The 19786-nt window shown below is 41.1% G+C and overlaps 1 protein-coding gene across 8 annotated transcripts; it reads left to right on the forward strand.

Moving 5' to 3' along the window:
• The first annotated feature begins 969 nt into the window (after nucleotides 1–969).
• Nucleotides 970–18663, forward strand: SMPDL3A (sphingomyelin phosphodiesterase acid like 3A). 8 transcript variants are annotated; one of them, XR_008313167.1, is made up of 10 exons: nucleotides 970–1567; nucleotides 5968–6181; nucleotides 6754–6898; nucleotides 7889–7985; nucleotides 9173–9351; nucleotides 12203–12383; nucleotides 15117–15241; nucleotides 16106–16320; nucleotides 16877–16954; nucleotides 17048–17187. XR_008313167.1 is itself a non-coding variant. In XM_053283974.1 (8 exons), exons 1-8 carry the CDS (start codon nucleotides 1390–1392, stop codon nucleotides 17405–17407), a joined length of 1479 nt encoding a protein of 492 aa, XP_053139949.1. In that variant the 5' UTR covers nucleotides 978–1389; the 3' UTR covers nucleotides 17408–18663. The 8 variants fall into 8 exon arrangements, 6 of the variants coding, with proteins under 6 accessions (XP_053139949.1, XP_053139961.1, XP_053139975.1 ...); XR_008313168.1 differs by lacking the exon at nucleotides 16877–16954 and having other exon boundaries at nucleotides 971–1567; nucleotides 17048–17183; XM_053283974.1 differs by lacking the exons at nucleotides 16106–16320; nucleotides 16877–16954 and having other exon boundaries at nucleotides 978–1567; nucleotides 17048–18663.
• Nucleotides 18664–19786: the final 1123 nt, after the last annotated feature.

Consider the following 19786-nt stretch of genomic DNA (forward strand, 5'->3'; position numbering starts at 1 on the left):
GGCTCAGTAGAAATGTAGTAGCTGAAGCTTTTCTGAGCATGAAGAGGTGATAGGAAAAGCTTCATCTACTAAAGTTATCACATGGCTGTTAAAAGCAAAGGAGCGCTGCCACTGACACACAAACACAGAGCTAATGACACTAGGGCAGGGTTTCTCAACGTTTTTGGAGTCATAGACCGGTACATTCTTCGTGTGCAGTTTCCTGGACCAGCAGGTAGTATAGGGGTCACTCCGCTCATCCCAACCCCAGGCCTCTAAAAACAATCTTGGGCCGGCAGGGGCCACCATCCGGAGCTCTCCGGAGCTCATTTGCAGGCAGCCCTCATTGCTGGATAACGTTCATCTGAGGAAGCTAAATTAATGCTATCCAGCAATGAGGGCTGCCTGCCTAGAAGTGAGCTCTAGAGAGCTCAACTGGGCTTTGTGGATCTCAGGCCTGGCCCCTCTACGTGTGACGGACCACTACCCTCATGGACTGGTACCCAACAGCTCACGGACCGGTACTGGTCCACAGACCGGTGGTTGAGAAACACTGCACTAGGGTGATTCTTCCCCCGCATTCTCTTTATTTATTACATTTATAGTCTGCTCTTCCCCTAGGGAGCCCAGAGCGGGGTACCTGGTTATAGTTACCCTCATAACAACCCTGTGAGGTAGGTTAGGCTAAGAGATATATGACTGGTCCAGAGTCACCCAGTGAGTTTCATGGCTGAATGGGGATTTGAACTCAGGTCTCCCCATCCTAGTCCAACACTCTAACCACCACCCCAAAAGTAGGGCTAATTCAACTTAATGAGTAGATGCGTGAAAGTCAGAACATATTCTGAATTAATTAAGCGAGCGAAGATGTGGGTGGAATTTTGTGGTTGCATTTTTCTGATAAGGCTTCTGTTCCTTTAACAGCGGCCTGGCAAGCAAAAAGTCAACGAGTAAAAAACTTTTCTACCACGGAAATGCAGAGACGGGGTGCGGGGGGAGCTATACCATACACCCGTTGAGTTCCTTCCTCTCATAGAACCCTGCCGCGGTGGGGGCGCGGGGCGCATGTATGTGGCGCCAGCAGATGGGCTTCCCCGCCTTGTGATTTATGGGACGTTGGTTGGTTCTCTTACAAGTTCCTCTAACCCGGGTAGAACTTCGGAAAGACCAGGGAACTGTCCTGCCTGCTTGTGAAAGAGAAACAACTCCTCCTATATCAAGCGAGCTGTCGGGCAAGCGGGAAAGAGAGCGGCCTTTCCCCGGCTTCAGTTTCGATATTGCACCTCGTCGATCGGGAGTGGAGAGGAAGAGAGAGGGGCCTATTTGGGAAGCGGAGCCGGGCGTTGCTGTTCCGCCGTAAGAGGAGCTCTCGCCTTCCTCCTCCACCCTTAAGGAAAGAGACGGAGTCACATGAGCAGCAGGCTTGTCCCAGGAGGTTCATGCTCAGGCATGGCGGGGCTGCTACCGGCTGCGCGCGGCTTCGCTCTGGGCCTGTGCGGGCTGCTGCTGCTGCTGGGCAGCGTGCTACAGGACCCCACCAGCGCAGCACCCACCCGCGGCGCTACTCCCCAGGTGCCTTTAAGTGCGGGTGAGTTTCATTTCCGTCGCTCCGTGAATTCGGGCCCGACAGCCGCCCGTGAAGATGCCAAAAGTTCGGCTGCCAAGATGTAGCGACTGAATACGTCTTCCTGCTCCCCTCCCCCGTTTCCGCCAATGAAAGGTCGGGGGCTGCCCCAGTTGGAGAACAGTCGCCGCCGCCGGCACTTGGAGGAAAGAGAGAATGGGGTGGGGTGGGGTGGGGTGGGGTGGACCATGCACAACACCCCACGGCCTCTCCGGGTAGCCGGGCCTGACGCACAAAGGGTGCTAGCCAACCAGCTGGGCTTTCCCTCTTTCCTTTCAGCCGCTGCAACCGTAGCATAGCCCCACGTAGGGCCGCCGTGCTTGTCTTCTATATACGTTCTCAGCTTTGCATAGACTCGTAGGCTGAACTAATTGCACTTCGTGACCTTTTGACTCCCCACATTTTTTAAATTTATACATGCGCAGCGTCTGCTTGTTTCGGTGATTGCATCTCTCGCAGGTGGCTTCCAGGCTTCCAAATGCATGTAGCTTCCTCCTGCAGTGTGTAAGTGTAAGAGAGTGAGCGAGTTACTATAGCTCCCAGGTGATATGTACATACAATTTCCATTTGCAATATGCATCTCATAGCCCGAAGTAAAATACACTTTGTGCTAAACTCCGGTGTTATTTTCACCTTTCTCCCTGTGCTAGTGCTAAAAGTGATCTTTCTCCCTTGAGTTTTGATTTCTGAGTGAGGACAAAATAGAAACTTCTTCTGACACCTTTCTAGCCACCTGAGCGCACTTATAAATGTTTTGGCATTAAGGTTATGGTTGCCACTTACACATTCAAAACTGTCTTGCTGTACTGTGTCAGATGGAAAGTCCCATGTACTTCAGCATTCTGGCCCCAGCTACAATCAGTAAAAAGTTCCTGGAGAATGCATAAGTAGGCTTTTTAAGCAACAACCTTTGCCAATTGTTTGACCCCAGCATCTGGTTCTCTAAGGTAAACTCTCTCTGAACATGGAGGTCTCATTTAGTTATTTTGCTTAATAACTTTGGTGCTGTGGCACTTTAAAAAGCCATCTAAATTCTTAACCATTATCACATTTTAAGGTAACTAATTCTGCAACTTAGTTATGTGTGTTGTGAAGATCTACTCCATTTTGCTTGTCCTGAACCTACCTGTTGGCCCATTTTATTGCATAACCTTGATTTCTGCTGTTTTTATTCTGGTGCAGTGTGGGCCTTCTGAATTATGTGACCATATTCCTTGGTAGCTAGCCATCCTTCTGTCCCAAGCTCTAGTATTCTGCAAGAGAGGATAACTTTTCTGTGGGGGAAAGTAGGTAGCATTTATTCCTTGTCCTGTGAACCCAGGGATTTAATCAGAAATCTGACTTCATAGTCAACAATTTAGCAATACAAAGAGATAATTGATTTATTTTTTTTAGGCCTTCAGGAAATACGGTGCCTTGGACAAAGTAAAGCTGACCTGCTTTCATTTTAACAGCTTGTAGCTTCATTCACATGTTACATTTTTAATAGACATGATTGTGAATCTCTCCCTATGCATTTTTGAATGTTTGTGGTTCAACTTATAGAGGGTGACCACACGGTCATGGCTAGTCACACACACTCCTTCTAATCTACTTCACAGGGTTGTTATGAGGATAAAATGGGAACCATGTACACCACCCTGAGTTCCTTGGAAGAAGGCTGGGATAAGAACATAATAAATAACTGAACTGGGGAGATCACATATTCAAATAGTAGAAAGGTGTGGACCTGAGATCTGCTCCCAAATTCAGTGCAGGGTACGATTCTGAAGGTGGAGTATTGTTGGACTTTGCCCTGGGAGGGTTATTTGTAGAGGGTTCTCTATGTGCAGGAGGTTTCAGTTAAGGACCTTTTAGTTTAACACTTCTATTATTCCGTGTCCTTTTTCTGTCTGCCACCAATGTTACACATTCAGTGTACACATACCAAGCAAATAACTACCCAGCGGATAAAGTACGTAAAGGGATATCTTTTAATTAAATCAGTCTCTGTTGTTTGAAAGTATGCAACCTTTTGAGTCTATAGAAAAACAAAAAACCCTTTGAACATCTCATTATTTTGTGCCCTTCCTTCACATCATTCCTGAAGAGTGTTACGATGCCCAGCGATTTCCTCCTTTTCCCAAGAGGCTTCCTAACTTCTTACCTGTTTTAAAAATGAATGAATTGCAATATGCTGGGATGAGGGTAGAAAATGTTTTACTATATAAGTTCACTTTGTCTTGGATTCTAAGGCATGCTAGCAGAACTCAGCTCATACAGTGTGTGCTTTTCTCTCCCTTCCCTGTTGTAGCTCCTTGCACACCATGATAAGCCTGACTCCTGAAGGTCAACTCCTGAAGGTTGGAGGACTGTCTATCATGGTGTGCAATGCACAGGGCACTACAGCAGGAGGGGGAAATTGATGGAAATCACAAGCAGAAGTGCCTTTTGGATCTGTACCTTTTGTAATGCATAGATTAATGATCATGTTAGGAAGGAGGCAGTTCCCTATTTTCTGTGTGGCCATTACTTTCTACATTATTTTAAAATTGTTACATTTGTGTGTTCTCCTGACCCATGATCTTAAATCCATGTCACTGAGACAGTACTGAGAAATCAAATTGCTTTATTACCAGAATGGTACTTTATTGCAGAGTGATTTAGCTTAGCGAAAAAGAATTTCTACTGAAAGAGTGATCATGTTCAAAATGCATTGGGCATCAGGTTTGGCTGGGATAATGGCTCCAGTGTACCTTTTTGCATCTTCTTTTTCTGTTTAGCTTCCTATTTAATGTAATGTCATCTGAGGGAGAAGAGGAATGTTTTTAGATAACTTCTGCTTTTATTTATTTATTTTATTTTAGTCTGGTGTTTATTCCCAGTTTTTTGTACAGGCAAGGCATTTTACTTTGAACAAGTCATTGCACTTCCTTGTGTGCCAGTTTCAGAACCAATACTACAAGTTGTTTTATTACATAATAGTACTTGGGTGTCTTGTCTTTTTAAGAAGTGAGAGGTACTGACAGAAATAACTGTTTATTGTTAACATAAAAACTCTGCATATAAGTATAATGTATTAAATGGTTAATCTAGTCAAGCATGTCAGATTTAATGGCTGACATACTGCACAGCCTCCTTCACATATTTAGTGCATTGTGGGTGCTGCTTCATCTTTCTAATGGCAGTTGCAAAAATGCACACTTATACAAACACTGAAATTGCACGATTGCATGGCCTTTGTTTCCCATGGCCACGTGATTATGCAATTCGGTTCCACAATTTCAGCATTTGTGCAAGTGTGCGCTTTTGCAACTGCCATTAGGAAAATACAGCAGTGTCCGTGGTGCACTAAACACATAGGAGTTTGCTTGGTGTGTTAGCCACCATTTCTAATCTCTTTAAAGAGAAACTCCTATCACCCGCCTCACTCAAAAGTGATATATTACATAAATTGTTGCTTCTGAACCTTGATCTTTGATCTTTGTGTTTTGTTCCCATTTGTAGCATATATATGTCTGAAAAGCTGGAAGTCTCTCTGTCTTGAACTAGAAGCAAGGAAAGATAGACCTTGTTCTTCCCTGTCTTCTGCCAGAAGAGTTTTTTCATTCTTAGTTTTTTAGAGTTGTTCTAGTGGCAAAACCATAATACAAGTGTTTTAAAAACAAACAAACATTCTTTTATGATTGTTTTGATCTGTTGTGAGCTGCCCTAGTATCTCATAGAGAAGTGGGATATAAATGGGAATAAAAAGTTAAAAAAATAGTTGTTGCCACTGGCTAGGGTCCAAAGAACTGGACAAATAGTTGCATACTTCCAAGGGGGGAATTGGGCTCCCTTCTCACCACCACTACATGGCAAACAAGCTGTCATTTGAAGGCATGCTATTTGAAAGAGAGAGTCAACAATCGCATCTCACCCACTCAAACTTTTGGGTGTTCCCTAGAGTAGCTTTTTGGAACTCCAGTTGCTACTTATGCAGGCTGTTTAATAGTTGCTGTGGAACTGGTTAAGCTTTAAGGAGAATATTTCAAGTTCGTGAAGGAAAAACAAAAATCCTGTGGTTGCTTCCAAAATCATAATGCTTCTATTGTTTATACCTTCCTTCCAGAAAGTTCAAATAAATCCAGATAACCTTTACGACAAAAAGCTTAGTTCTTACAGTGAAAATCCTACAAGGGTTGATAACTGAGACCTTATGCTCGACAGGGCTGAGCTTGCAGAAGCTCAACGAGTTGAGTGGATGAATGTATGTATTTCAGGTACTGACCAAAGGTGACGATCAGTGACCCCTAATGTGAATTTTAAGACTACTGAGAAGCAGTCACTTTAACATTTTGCTAGGAACATTTGCATGTAATTCACACTTTTCCTTCTAAAAACAGGTCAGTTCTGGCATATCTCTGATTTGCATCTGGATCCCACCTACCATATCACTAAGAATCTCACCCAGGTCTGTGCCTCTTCCAAAGGAGTGACTGCCTCAGACCCTGGCCTGTTTGGAGACTTTATGTGTGATTCCCCATATCGGCTTATTTTATCATCTTTGCAGTACATGAGGAATTCAGGTCAACAGGCATCCTTCATGATATGGACAGGGTATGACAGACACCAATATTCCTGATTAAAAAGTTGCTTTAAAGGTGACAACAGATATGTTTGAAATGTGTACATCTTGTTTTTATGTGACTCTGTCCCCTGAAGCCTTCAGTATGGGCCATGAATGTATCATAATGACTTATGAACATACCATGCTTTTCCTGACATTCCTGGGAACTGTAGTTCTATGCAAAACAAAAAACACCAGCCTGTCGATCACAGAAATGGGTGCACTTATGCTTATGGTGTTTACCTCTTCAGATGAATGTGGTAAGCATCAAGTTGATATGTAGAGCAGGGTTTAGTTTGAACAACTGAACAGGGCTCTAGTGCCTTGCCCTTTAGTGATGTGTGCATTTAGTGACATGTCTGCCATATGCTTCTAAGGTTTTTATTTGTTGCTGAATGAGTGGAGAAGAGGGAGAACAGTTTCTAATAGTCAGAAGTATTATATTGTATTTTATTTGTTGTTTATATACTAGGATTAGAAAAGTGAAGGTAAACTGTTTGATTTCTAAAAACAGTTGTGTAAGCATTTTGGCACCAAGCTGGATTCTTTTCTTTTCTTAAAGAGACAGTCCTCCTCATGTTCCAGTGAAAGAACTCTCTACCAAGATTGTCATTGATATTATTGGTAACCTGACTTCTACCATAAGAAATTTCTTCCCAGATCTCCAAGTTTTTCCTGCATTGGGAAATCATGACTACTGGCCACAGGTAAGACAAGTTTCTCTGAGAGAGAGCAGCCTGAGCCTATGCTTGTTTACCTGAAGGTAAGTCCTACCAAGTTCATGGTGCTAACTTTCAAGTAAGTGTGAATAAGATTTTAGCCGGATTAATCATTAGACTTGGTGTGATAGGTATAATTCAGTAATTCTTGCATCACGTGCTAGTCTTAAGTATAAACATTTCTAAATTATAATATTGAATGTAATGTAATTCTTACGTTGTGATGCTTAAACAAAATGCAGATGGTTAGACCACTTTATTATGGCTTGCATAGTGAAGGCTTCAGACTTTTGGGGACTCTTGAGTGAGGCATCCTCAACAATTTGCTACTGGCTCATCTAGTGGCCACTTGGGGACGGGCCTTCTCCACTGCTGTCCTGAGGCTTTGGAATGTGCTCCCTAGTTAAATAAGAGCCTCCCCACCTCTGACAGCTTTTAAAGAGTCTTTAAAGACACATCTGTTCACCCAGGCTTTTAACTAATATTGTTTTAATGGTTTTAATGCTGTTTTAAAATATTGTTTTAAAAATTTTAAATTGTTGTAATGTTTTAAACTTTTTGTTTTTGTTTTAACTAATGTTTTACTTTCTGTTTTTGTTTTGTTGTAAACTGCCCAGAGATGTAAGTTTTGGGTGGTATAAAAATATGTTAAATAAATAAATAAACTTTAGCTAGGAAGAAGCAGGGCATATAAATGAAGAATTCTTGTATGCTGCCTCCAGCTTTCTTGGATCCTCTGCAAACTGGTAGCAGAGCAGTGGGCACCTGTGTAATCCGGAGGGGGTTGGCAATAAGTCTGGATTACCCATATACTAAGATCTGCAGCCTTAGGCCCTGCTGAAGGCCCTCCATTCCATGTCAAGAATATGTATGTTGTACATCAAAGCCTGTGTCTAAGTCACATGGTCACCGCTTTATTCCAAGTTTCATTATCACTGATGGAAAATACTTTTAAGGAGGTTATCTGTATTTTTAAAGGATCAGCTGCCAGTATCAGTCAATGAAGTTTACAATGCTGTAGCAGAGTTTTGGAAGCCTTGGCTTACTGATGAAGCGGTCAGCACATTAAGAAAAGGTAAGATGGCTAGTAAGAGTACATGCATTTTGTTGGCATGGTAACAGTCCTAAGATTCTTCTTGTAAGAGGAAGTGTTTCTTTCTTTATTGCTGTTTTAAAGTGTCAGGAAGGGATGATCATTCATTTTACTGATTGGCTAAGCACAGCACACTTATGTCATAATACCCATGATGATCAGTGTTTTTTTTTATGATCATGATAGTAGGTGTGGTCCTTTCACAGAAGTGATTACAGTTCAGGCAATCATTTCAAGAAAGGGAAGGTGTACTTCTAGATAAAAATCTATTGTTTTCAAAAAAGTTGAAAAAATAGTTACTACTTTGTTACATTCAAAGCAGTTTGCAAAGGAGCAGCTTGCAAATAATGACTATATATATAATTCTAATTTGCAACCTGTTTATAGAAAGCAAATCAGCTTCGAGTTTTTGGTATCCTCTAAAGAACATGAAGAGTGAGGAAATATGCTGTTCCTTGAATTGATGCTTCACTTGCAAAACAAAATGCAGGAAATAAAAAACGAAACTAGTAACTTACACTTTAGGTCACTAATCCATGTCTGTGAAGTAGAATATTTGTTAGCAGATGAAGACTTTGTATAAAGGTTAAATGTTACATGTCTATAATTAATTCACATATACAAAATTTTGGTACACATGGAACACTCGGGTCACCTTACAGCTCAGGGCATTATGCACGTGGTGATTCTCTTTTATGTAGCAGGGGGAGAGTAACTGGTCCTATCTACTCCCAGCACAGTACTTCCAGTTGCAGTTGCTGGTGTCTATCTTATGTTTCTTCTTAGATTGTGAGCCCTTTGGGGACAGGGATCCATCTTATTTATTTATTATTGCTCTGTGTAAACCTCCCTGAGCCATTTTTGGAAGGGCAGTAAATCAATCAATCCATCAAACAAAATGATTAAGTTAGCTTATGAGCAATCGCCAACAACATAATAATAAAACGATGTGCAAGCTACACAAGATAAATATGTATAGTATTCATATCTAGAGAAAGATTAACTTTTAAAATTCTGATAAGTTTGAACAAAAATTATCTTCAATTTATACTGGAGAAAGCACATTGATGATAGTTGGATTTCTCTAGGATATAATTATTTACGAACTGAGGATTACATATATGTTTGTAAACTCTTATTTCTTTAAATCTGTCCTTTTTGCTCCATAGGTGGCTTTTATACACAGCTATTTCAACCCAGCACAACATCTCAGCCTCTTCGGATAATCAGTTTAAACACAGTCTTATACTACAGTCCTAACGCTATGACTAAGAATATGACTGATCCAGCAGACCAGCTTGAATGGCTGGAACACACACTGGAGGTGGCACATCAGAACAAGGAAATGGTAAAGATGGTTTCAGTGTCAGTAATAATGTGAAAAAACCCTATTTGAATAAAGAAAACTAGACACTGGTGGCTTCTGCTGGTGAGGCCTCTGACTAAGATGGCCACAAAGGTTCCCTGAGCTTTGACTGCTTGAGTGGGAAGCATGCCAGGTCTTTATTTAATGATCCAGGAGAGCCCCTCTCTATCCCAGATATTGCAGATGAACCCTGCAGGTTACTCATACATAAAACTAAATTCAAGGGGGCACTCTATTTACTTTCACATAGCAGCCCAAAGTGTTCAAAATTGATTGTGGTGCTGCCAAGATGATAAGCTAGAATCTCTGTTGTGAAGAACTACAAAGGGGTTGAAAGTATAGCAACCCTCTGATTGCTAGTTCACTCTGATTCAAAAAGGGAAATGGGCTCCAACATTCTGCAATGAGTTCAGAAGCAGTTCCCAGACTCAACTGCACCCTTCTCATAGATTCCACAACTGAAATAGGAAACGCCCTCTGTGTGTTTGAAGAAGATCCCTGACTCCGAGGGATAAAACCTGCATTTGGCAGATCAGTTGTGCTTGTGGAATGGTGAGCAGGGAAGAATGCAGAAGGAACATATGAGACCAAGACCTGCTCTTGAGTTCACTGTGGGCATACTCCTGAGGCTGAGAACTATCTCACTCATCACTGCCTGTGAGGAATTTATAAACCCTTTCTGCAGTCAGCTGATAGATCTCTGCCAGTGCTTGAGTTTGGTCTAGGTAAGATAAATGCCTCAACACTTCTGGAAACATTTTCCATATTATAAATGATGGGGAAGGTGTATAGTACCCTTCCTATACACACTACACACCTTGGCCTTCCTGATGAATTCCCGCAGGTTAGAGTTAGATGTGGAATTATAAAAGATATTTCCCATCTCTTCTGCCCAATACACTGTGGGTTTACCCACAGTGAACACAACAGTAGGTAGAATCTTGGAGCCCAAGTTACCCCCTAACTGTGTACCCCCTGCTTGTCTATGCCAACACTCTGGTCATTAGCCCAAGGCCTTTGGTTCCTAAGATCCTTAGTTGTAGCCAAAGTCATAGGGGACAATCAACTGCCTTCAGATATTATAGAACTATGTATGTTGTACATGGTTACAGTGCCAGCAGGAGCATGCTGGCAAGCCCTAGTACTGCCCGTTCTCTGCAGATACAGTGCTTCTTTGTGAGACAAATGCTCAACTGAAGACTCCTGCCCATAAGAACAGCCCTGCTGGATCAGGCCCAAGGCCCATCTTGTCCAGCATCCTGTTTCGCACAGTGGCCCACCAGATGCCGTGGAAGCCACAGGCAGGAGTTGAGGGCGTGCCCTCTCTCCTGCTGTTACTCCCCTGCAACTGGTCTTCAGAGTCATCCTGTCTTTGAGGCTGGAGGTGGCCTATAGCCCTCCCACTAGTAGCCGTTGATAGGCCTCTCCTCCATGAAGTTATCCAAACCCCTCTTACAGCCATCCAGGTTGTTGTCTGTCACCACATCTTGTGGCAGAGAATCCCACAAGTTTAGATTCCATGATTTAGAACACTGCACATCCAGCACTTCTGATCATAGAAAGAATTCTCTCCAGGTATAGTGATTTTTCTCTGCAAACAAATGCTGTATCTGTGAAGAGCAGGGGAGCGGTGTTGGCGCGGGGGGGGGGCATTGTTAGGTAGGACAGTGGTGGTTGTGGGGCTTGATGGTGCAGTCCTGTTGGCGTTGTAACAGTGCACAGTATATAATCTGTGGAGAAGGCCATAGAGGTAAACCACACCTCAGATACTGAGCAATAACTTTTGAACACAAAGCTGTAAGACATCTTACAATTAACAGGAAACTAGCTAGAAAATGTGCCTCTTAATGGTACGGAAGAGCACTGACCTATTTGACTTATAACCTGATTATTCATAATACAGTTCGTAAACTATTTTCATTATGAGCAGAAAACAAGTTTAGCATTCCAAAAGGAGTGAATACTAGGACTATGCACAGGCCAAATTATCAGCCCGATTCTGGCCATTTTTGTGTCATGTACACAATGCACCGGATCATGTACATTTGATATAATACAAGTATTGTACTGAATAGTATCAGAGGGTGTGACAGGCCTACTTTTTAAATGCAGGGCATGGTCTGGATTGCATCAGGCCAATAATTGGCTTTGGCGTGATCCATTGGAATGGGGGTGGGTGGAGCTTGCCTGTTAATTAATATCCAGCTTGTCTGAAGAAATTGGCTGCCTTCTGAGCAGTCCCAGAGGGGTGTTTTAAATTGCTGCATTTCCTTCTCTGGTCTTGCATTGTAACGCAACAGGTAAGGAAGCAATATCATGACGTTGCATCCTTTTTCCTGGTGCATACCTGGGAGTAAATGGTCATGCCCTGTAGCTATAGGACATGGTCATCCCCCCTCCCCCTGCCCCCCAGTAATGTACTAGGGAAAGGATGCAACATCTTGATGTGATTTTCATAGAAAGATAAGCCGTACCCACCCCCATCCCAATAGATCACACCAATACCAAGTATGGGCCTGATGCAAACCAGATCATCCCCTGCATTTAAAAAGTAGGTCTGTCACACCCTCTGATATTATTCAATACAATACTTGTATTGTATCAAATCTTAACCTGATATAGGATACATTTTTCATCGGAATAGTTTCAGATAGGATATGCCCCCATAGGGCTGCATCACCTTGGGCTTGATTATCTGTTCAATGCAATGCACATTCTTGACAAATACCAAGTGGAACTGTAAGTTGTTTTAATGCAACAGTATGGTTTGCACCTAACATATAGAATTTAATTTTAAAATTCTCTATATAATATTTATATTCTGATCTCATAGGTATATGTGATAGCACATGTTCCAGTAGGCTATCTGCCTTATATTCGAAATATTACTGCCATAAGAGAGCACTTCAATGAAAGGTTGATAGACATTTTTCGCAGGCACAGTAGTGTAATTGCTGGTCACTTTTTTGGACACACTCACAAAGACAGCATCATGATTCTTCTGGATGAAAAGGGTAATTATATTTGTAGAGGACTACTTTCTTGGCTGATATTATGGTTCACACAGTGTGTTTTAGGTGCATTGAGGGTAGTGTATTTTAGGCACTTTGAGGCAAATTCTGGTTCAATTATGTGCAACAACAATTAATATTGTTACTTAAAAATCAAACTCTTCACTATTGAAGTTCAGGGTTTTTCAAATCGTTCAGGATTAATACCACTCTACATTTGTTCTCCCTGTTAATTATTTAGTGACTCTCACCTTTTCATACTTTAGGTCACATTCTCAAAATTACCTGATTGGGTAAGCTGATAGTTAACATCATTGGTCCACCCTTTTCTATGCATTTGGGGTGGTTGTAGTATAGTAGAAGAAGGTAACATGTTTCATTCATTTCAAATACATGTTTATGGGCTGTTCTTATTTGATTTAAATTGATTAAAGTGGAATGTATTCACAAATAACCACCAAAGTAGAAAGAATTAAAATTCCACTTTAAATGTTTTTTGCAAAAGACTAGGAAAAAATGCATCTTCATAATACTTTGTGTCAACGAATAGATGCTTTAAGGTGAAGGGGTACCTTAAGCATATTAAGTGAATGCTTCTGGTGTAACATATTCTATATTCTTCTGAAGCAACACCATTGAGAATCCTGCACTGGATTATATTTTGCTGTATGATCCTAGTAAATTGGCTTATGCTCATTTTACCACAGAATTCTTTAGAAGGTTTGCACTTGCTAACTAAAAAAGCATCTGCTGGCTCCCCCCCTCTTCTTTAAAGCCAAGTCTGTCTTTCCCTTATATACAGTGAAAATTGCAAATTACACTGGCCAGTTTCTATTGTATAGTGTGTCAAAAGGAATATTCTCAAGCAGGCTAGACATACTCTATTTTACTGTGTGTTTCCTGCATTATTACTGTGCCTTTGCTGTGGACTTCCTGCTGCTTCAAAGTTAATTAAGACAGGGACAGACTAGGGAGAAAGGGGGGCAAGAAAGTCTTTGGTTATACCTCGCTCCCACAATGTTAGGAATAAAGCAGCATCCAGCTTCCAAGATTGTGCTCCACAGTTCTTTGACCAGAAGAAACTTGCAACATGAAGCATTAAAATAAATGTAAATATGAAAATAAAATCACCGGAATAATATATTAATCTGCAGAATAGTCAGAGAAATGTCAAGAACATCTCATCTTCAGATGCCTAAATGTACAATTGGGGACCCACAAGACATTGCCTGGGAAAGGAGTAGGGGCCAAGGGGGAGATATTTCCTTACCTCTTCCCCTGCTTCCCTCTTCCTCTCACTTATATACTTCACTTCCTCCTTCCTCTGGCTTAGAGTGCTGTAATTAGATGGAGACCCCGGTTCAGTTCCCTGCTCAGCAATAATTCTCCCTGAGTGTCTTGGGCCCACCAGTATCTCTCAGCCTAACCTGTATCATAGGTTTGTTGTGAAGATTAATGGGGCGAAGAGAACTTCCCTGAGCTCCATGAATGAAAGGTGGGATAAAAATATGATACGTGCTCTTTGCTTGCTTTGCTCCCTCTTACCTGCCCTTTTGTAGATGTGGAATTGATTTATTCAGAAGATGTAACAAACCTCACATCTTCTGAAACCTAAAGCTGTTTAGAAAAAAATATATAATGGCTATTTGTTTCCACTGTGTGTTTGAACCTCCATGTCTAAGAGCTCATGCAAAAGAAGGCAAGTTAGTACAGGAAAAGGAAGCTGGTATGCCTGTGTAGTTTGACACAAACATTTATTGAAGGTGGGTAAGTGCTTGGTATTAGAGCTTGCAATATGGTACATCCCAGGATTATTGCATAAGATTGTTAATAATATAGTGCCAATAAAAAGGGGTAGTTCCAATGCAATGCAATGTAATGTGTCTGTAGGTTTAACCACCACCACTTCTTCAAATATTTCCCTGTACGGGTGAAACTCGGAAAATTAAAATATCGTGCAAAAGTCCATTAATTTCAGTAATGCAAATTAAAAGGTGAAACTGATATATGAGACAGACGCATTACATGCAAAGCGAGAGAAGTCAAGCCTTAATTTGTTATAATTGTGATGATCATGGCGTACAGCTCATGAAAACCCCAAATCCACAATCTCAGAAAATTAGAATATTACATGGAACCAAGAAGACAAGGATTGAAGAATAGAACAATATCGGACCTCTGAAAAGTATACAGTGTACTGTGCTTGATTGGCCAGCAAATTCGCCTGACCTGAATCTATGGGGCATTGCCAAGAGAAGGATGAGAGACATGAGACCAAACAATACAGAATTGCTGAAGGCCGCTAATGAAGCATCCTGGTCTTCCATAATACCTCATCAGTGCCACAGGCTGATAGCATCCATGCCACGCCGCATTGAGGCAGTAATTGCTGCAAAAGGGCCCAAACCAAGTACTGAATACATATGCATGCTTATACTTTTCAGAGGTCCGATATTGTTCTATTCTTCAATCCTTGTCTTCTTGGTTCCATGTAATATTCTAATTTTCTGAGATTGTGGATTTGGGGTCTTCATGAGCTGTACGCCATGATCATCACAATTATAACAAATTAAGGCTTGACTTATCTCGCTTTGCATGTAATGCGTCTGTCTCATATATCAGTTTCACCTTTTAATTTGCATTACTGAAATTAATGGACTTTTGCACGATATTCTAATTTTCCGAGTTTCACCTGTATGCTCTTTCTTCTGCATCCCACTATCTTATTTTGTTTAGGAAACCCAATAAATTCCATGTTTGTAACACCTGCTGTGACACCAGTCAAGGCTATATGGGAGACTGACTCAAACAATCCTGGAGTGAGACTCTATCAATATGACCCCCTTTCATACAGTGTCCTGGTATGTAAACTTTAAGTGTCTTCATTTTTTGTTAGCTACTAACATTTGCACGGTGGCAGAAGGGAATCATGTTACAAAGTTGGGGCTTTCTGCATTTGCAAAAGCAGAGGAAGCAGAAAGGCTATGCAGATAATTGGGAGGGAGGGCGACGGGGGAAGGCAGAGATGAACCTATCTTTCCCCTGGACCTATTCTTCGTGGTGCTGCCACAGCATGCCCACATAAGTATGTGTCTGGTCTCTGGGTATCCCACAATGTACCATGCAATAAGCCGAATGCATTGGAGGATATCCCCATGAGTTGGGTGCTCTAGGGGACACACACACACACCCCTACCCCTACCCCTACCCCTACCCCTCTACCTACCTGGCGCCAGGGATAAGGATGTGCTTGCACCCTTAACCTCAGCTAAAGGCCAGGGTAAACGGTAGGGTTAGGCAGGGGGGCAGTGCTGGGAATCCACACAGACTCCGGCGCTGCACACGAGCAGCCTAACCCAGAATGGGCTGCCATAGTCTAGGTTAGGCTGCTTGTGTGAATAGGCTTAGATTGAATGTATAATGCATAACCTGCCCTGGATCCAAAGAATCATTTCACATGTTCTTGTAATTGCTTGATATCCATAGATCAGTGAGCAACTTATTTTGAGTTAACTGAAAGCAATAGCTGGATACACTTAAGGTAGCAGGGGGGGAAATTCTGTGTGGTTTTAAAATTCCTTATCCACCTCCTAATTTTCCGGTCCTTTTCAATCCTGTAGTATTGCTCTGCCAACACTTACGTGAGTGTTTGCTGCCTCCTATGACTACCAGTAAAATAAATAAATAAGTGTTAGAAATTTCAATCCTATCTCTTCTCTCATTAGATCGTCCTCTTCTATGCTTTCTACTACATAGATGGACCAATTGTCTCTCTCAGTTCCTGTGGCAGCATCATATCAGCCTTCTTAGCCTCATAAAATGCTGTGAAGCATCCAGTTGGGATTCTGGGCATGCTTGTTGACAAACTGTTTTTACCAACTGACAAAAAGCCAGCAATTTACTGTCCTTACAGGCTTTCGCGGGCAGGGCATTCCATAGTGTAGGTACCACCTGTGAGAGAGCCTGATTCTACACCTTTACAGTCTTTATTTGTCTTATTTTTTTTTTTATTTTAAGTACAGATTTTTCACTGCGGAAGAGCTTCTGTTATGTATGTGAGAGCATGGGGCAGCATGTGTAAGAGGAAATGCTCCCTAAAATATGTAGGACTTGTCTAGACCATTCAGGGGTTCAAAGGTCAATAACACCAGCACTTTGAGCTTGGACTTGAAGCAAGCAGGCAACTGGTGCAGTTGATCTAGAATCAGATGTATGCTCTCTATTACTTGTCCTTGTCTAGAGGTGAACTGTAGCATATTCCACTAGCTGCTGCTTCTAAACAATCTTCAAAGGCAGCTCTATGTAAAACACACTGCAGTAATAATGAATTGTGAATTGTGAGCCCATATTCACATTTGTGGCATACACACAGCCCTGGGCATATTGGTGTGTATTTTCATAAATACACTGTTTATCCTAAGACTATATCTACAAATAGAGTTTCCAAGTCTGTCTCTTTCTGTCCATCCTTTCTCTTCTCCCACATTAATGTATAGCAAAAGCTGAGCTGGTATACAAGCCTATGTCTTCTGGTGGATTCCATGACCCTTCTCCTCAGTTACGAATAATAGGCAGTGAGTGTCAACTTTTAAATCTGTATATAACTCTAGAAACTTAATTAATCAGGACACAAAATTGTGCACCCTTCTGTTTCTTTTTAATTCTAGGATCTTTGGCAGTTCTACTTGAATCTCACAGAAGCCAACATGAAAAATGAATCGGATTGGAAGCTTGAATATATTATGACCAAGGCTTATGGGATTGAGGACTTAAAACCAGAAAGCTTATATGGAGTAGCAAAGCAATTTGGTGAACCAGACAGTAAACTGTTCCAAATATATTACAAACAATATTTTGTAAGTTATGATGATGCAAACTTGTTCTGTGGAGAGCACTGTAAGACCAGCCAAATCTGTGCAATCCAATATTTAGACCACTCCTCCTATACGAGTTGTGTTGAGCATAAAGGCAAATCTCAGCATGGAGTGAACGGAACTGTATCCTCCAAAGATAAAATCAGTGAATAGTGTGTGTTTACTCCTTGTGTTATGGTGTAAAATTTGAGGCCTTAAAAACAATCAAACAAAACTTCCCAGGAAGAAAGAGTTCATTCACCTGCAAGCATAACCATCTTATTTTGTTAATGCTGTTAAACATCCAAATCAGTAATTTAAGCAACTAGGGGAATTGCTTAGTATTTTAAAAGCCACCCCTTCAGTGCTTGCAGAAAATGTCTTATTCAAATAAGTAAAGCATGCAACTAGATCTTTGACAGACCAAAGAACTCCAAGAGATGCAGGATTTTAGTGGTACCTCACAAATTAGCTGTGGATTTTATCTCATGTTGTTCACTACATGAGCAAGGTATTTTGACTTGTATGGGGTAGGCACAACTCAAACGACCTCTACCATTCCTCATTTGTAAAAATGCAAAAGGTATGCACATTGGAAAGGTTTAGTCAAATAGTGCCTAACACTTGTAAACTGTAAACATTAACTGAAACAACTGAATTGCAAAATGGCAGTTTTTTCTTTCTAAGCTTTTAAGAATTTCAAAGACACCTGAGAGTGAATGAGGCCTCAAAGTGGTTGTTTCCATGCGATCTGGGGTCTCTTTAATGTCAGATTATTGCATTGAATTGATTTTTACAGGATTGCACATATCCATAGGACTCTTGATACTACTTTTATACGAAGGACTTGCTTCTTCCCTAGTGCTGATTCTATAAAAGACCTTAACAAATTGTTGTCTTGAGATTTCTAGAAAGATACTGCTTGTATGAAGTGCACGGGGAAATAACTTCACTGCGGACTAAATCGTACAGCTTGTTCCTAAACTTCTCCTTGGAAATAAGTCTCACTGAGTTCAGTAAAACTTACATCTGTTGTAAATATGAAGTAAGGATTGCAGCATATAGCAAAAATACAAAGTTATTATACTATCTCAGGGTATTTTGTGGGCGACCACCCTCCCCCCACTGTTACAATAAACCCTTATTCCAAATATATCTGCCTTCAATTGGTTGGGTTTTGGATTTTTTTAACTTTAATGTTTGTAATCTGATGGCTACTCTAGAATAATTTATTGGGTGTATATAAAATAATATAATTTTTTTAAAAAAAAAAATCCCAAGATAACATTTGAATGAAATAGTGGAAATCCATTAGAAGTTTTTCCATAAGTCTAAACCTTTAAGTGAAACTTCTGGGCATTTTGTGAGCTACCCAGAGAACAATTTGTTATAGGTGGCTAACAAATAAAAAGTTGTATTGTTATTATTTATTCTTTTGCAAGGTGTGTCTGAAAATTCTCTCTAGCAATTAACGTCCATTAGGCATGAAAGTGGTAAGAAATTATGAAAACTGACATTCAGCTTTTATACTTCAAGAAAAACTTTTCACACCAGTTCAGATGTCAAACATCTGGGTATCTCTTGTATTATCTCTATGCATTTGTAGAAGGTTTTTCAATGTGTTTTAGGGTGGACATTCGTTTTCATATGCTGGACCTTGTTTGCCATTGCACTCTACAAAGTAAGTTCACTCTAGAATGCATGCAATACTGCCACCACAGCTGGCTTCAAGAAAAGATTGGTCATGTTTGGCAAGCTGTCTTTTTCAGAAAGCCTATATGCCATTAACAATCTTTTCACTGAAGAACCCCTCATAAGCTTCCACAAAAGGTTTCTCTAGATCACTTTTGATAGCCATTGGTGAACGGGCAACAAAATGGCAAATGTGGTTCAATTATAAGCAACTCTAAAGTGATATATATCGAGAGCCAGCGTGGTGTAGTGGTTAGACTTCTGGACTAGGACCGGAGAGACCCGTGTTCAAATCCCCATTCAGCCATGAAACTAGCTGGGTGACTCTGGGCCAGTCACTTCTCTCTCAGCCTAACCTACTTCACAGGGTTGTTGTGAAAGAGAAACTCAGGTATGTAGTACACCGCTCTGGGCTCCTTGGAAGAAGGGCAGGATATAAATGTAATAATAATAATAATAATATGCATTAGGCTAAAAAATAATCATCATAAGCCAGGAGAATGATCTTGGGGTCATGATGGATAGCTTAATGAAAACACTGATCACACATCAGCTGTGGGAAAAGGCAAATTCTGGATGGGATCACCAGGAAAGGGATCCAAAATAAAACTGCCAATGTTGTAATGCCCTTATAAAATGGTGCATCCACACACTAAACACAGGGGAACTCAAGTAGTGGAAGCACCACCACCCTGTGCATTCATGCACTTCATTGGCTGTTCTGCAGTTCAAGACAGTACTGCTCTGCAATAAAGTTGTGCAAACTCAGTGAATGCAACACTCATTTCCCATGACTGCCACATTACACAAGTGGGTGTACAATTTTATGACAAGAGTAGTACTGCCCTGAACTGCAGTACC

This window comes from Hemicordylus capensis, chromosome 1 (genome assembly GCF_027244095.1).
Source record: "Hemicordylus capensis ecotype Gifberg chromosome 1, rHemCap1.1.pri, whole genome shotgun sequence".
Lineage (NCBI taxonomy): Eukaryota > Metazoa > Chordata > Lepidosauria > Squamata > Cordylidae > Hemicordylus > Hemicordylus capensis.